Source organism: Nicotiana attenuata, chromosome 1, assembly GCF_001879085.1.
Source record: "Nicotiana attenuata strain UT chromosome 1, NIATTr2, whole genome shotgun sequence".
Lineage (NCBI taxonomy): Eukaryota > Viridiplantae > Streptophyta > Magnoliopsida > Solanales > Solanaceae > Nicotiana > Nicotiana attenuata.
In genome coordinates, this window is record NC_031989.1 from 87,813,059 (window position 1) to 87,814,799 (window position 1,741).

Below are 1,741 nucleotides of genomic sequence, written 5' to 3' on the forward strand. Positions count from 1 at the left end.
CATAAGAACAATTGGGCTCCCTACTTTTCAATTTTGTAGCCCATATTTATGGCAATCATCCCATGAACTGAAGTTCCATAGCAGCACCAACAGCAGCAGAAGAAAGAAGAAGAAGAAGAAGAAGAAAACGAAGGAGGAGGAGAAAGGGGGTTGAAGTTATTTAAAAAGTGGGTACAAGTTAAATGTTTTTAAAAAATGGGTATAGGTTAAATGGGGGCGACGAAATAGGGCATCCCGTGCAATTTTTACTATCATAATGCTGTTAAAAGGAAGAAATTTTTAATTCAAAAATAAACGTTAAGGACAATTTTGGTTCGATATATGGAATTAGGGCAATTTTAAGCCATTTTTAATAAGCTATGGATATTTTTGACTCTTTTCCCCATTTTTAGTACTATCAATACGTAGATGTTTAACTCTTCTTTTATTTATAGGAGTATACAATAAAGAGGAAAATTAGAGACGATCCCTTTTGAGAAGAAACCTAGTTTTTCCAACAAGTACTACATTACAATATTGAACAAGATTTATTAATCAAATCCTCCCAACGACCAATATTATTCTCATCAAACCACAGAAATCAAAATAGTAAAATACAACGTTTTTATACGTTTTTATACAATTTTATTTTTCTCATTCCCTCTAATTATTTTCTTGCTTTCCCATTTCAAGAAACATCTTTGGCTCACCTTGACTTCCAAGTTTTCTCTTCTGAGCTTCAACATCCTCGAAATCCTCGTCCTCAAATTTGTTTATTAAAGACAGGTACTCAACATTTTCTTGAAAAATCTTGACCAAAACCAAATAAAGAGAGACGGTAAAAACTGTGATCCCAACTAAATACCAACTGAATTGGATATTTACTAATGACTTTGCTCTTTCTAGGGCTTCATTATTATGGCATCTAACCACTTTATGACCATCTTCATAGTTCAAAAAACAACCTTTTGGGATAAAATCTGGAGTCCAAAGCATAATACCTATGACCATCATCCAAATTCCTTGAAACATAATACTATAAGATCTCACAAAACTGTTCAAGAAACTCTTAGGGAAAGGAATGCTCAAAAGGGTAGTGGCTAAACATGCAAAAATGACAATTTGGAGAAGCCAATGGTATTGTCCTTCAAGACCTGTATGGTCAGTAGAGTGAAGATGGAAGAGAAGAAGTTCTTGGCCAAAAGCAACAATTGCAAGAAATTGTGTGAGTCCATATTTGGCTGTGGTTGAAGGGATATTGATTTTGTCAAATATTATTGAAAAGACTGCATAGACAAAGAAAGTAAGGGATATATTTGCATGTTCAAAATTATGGAGATGATAAGAAGGAATGGTTCCATCGGAGTCTAGAGGTTGGTGTTTTGATGGACCAATGAAGAGTTCCATTGATATGGAGGCTAAGGTGCCGCCCATAATGAAGAAAAGCTCGGCGTACCTAATTTCAAAAGTACAATGAGTTAAGTTCGAAAAATTATAACAGACGAACTCATCAAATTTAAATTTTGAAATTGCGCTATGAATAATCAAGAAAAGCTCTAAAATATGTGACCTCAAATGTACAATGAGTTAAGTGCGCTAAAACTTTTAAAAATTGAATTCATCCAATTTTAATCCTAAAATTGCTTTGAATAATCAAGAAATGTTCTAAATACCTAATTCAATTCAAATGTATAATTATATATATATATATATATATATATATATATATATATATATATATATATATATATATATATATATA

At 32.0% G+C, this 1,741-nt stretch overlaps 1 protein-coding gene across 1 annotated transcript in view; it reads right to left on the bottom strand.

Annotated features, from left to right (window-relative positions):
* The window catches only part of LOC109241646 (transmembrane protein 45A-like), a 1,609-nt gene continuing 277 nt past the window's right edge, over window positions 410-1,741 (bottom strand). The window contains exon 2 of the mRNA XM_019408405.1: window positions 410-1,435. Coding sequence (XP_019263950.1) covers window positions 643-1,435 — 793 coding nt within the window. The 3' untranslated portion in view covers window positions 410-642. The remainder of the gene's footprint in view (window positions 1,436-1,741) is intronic.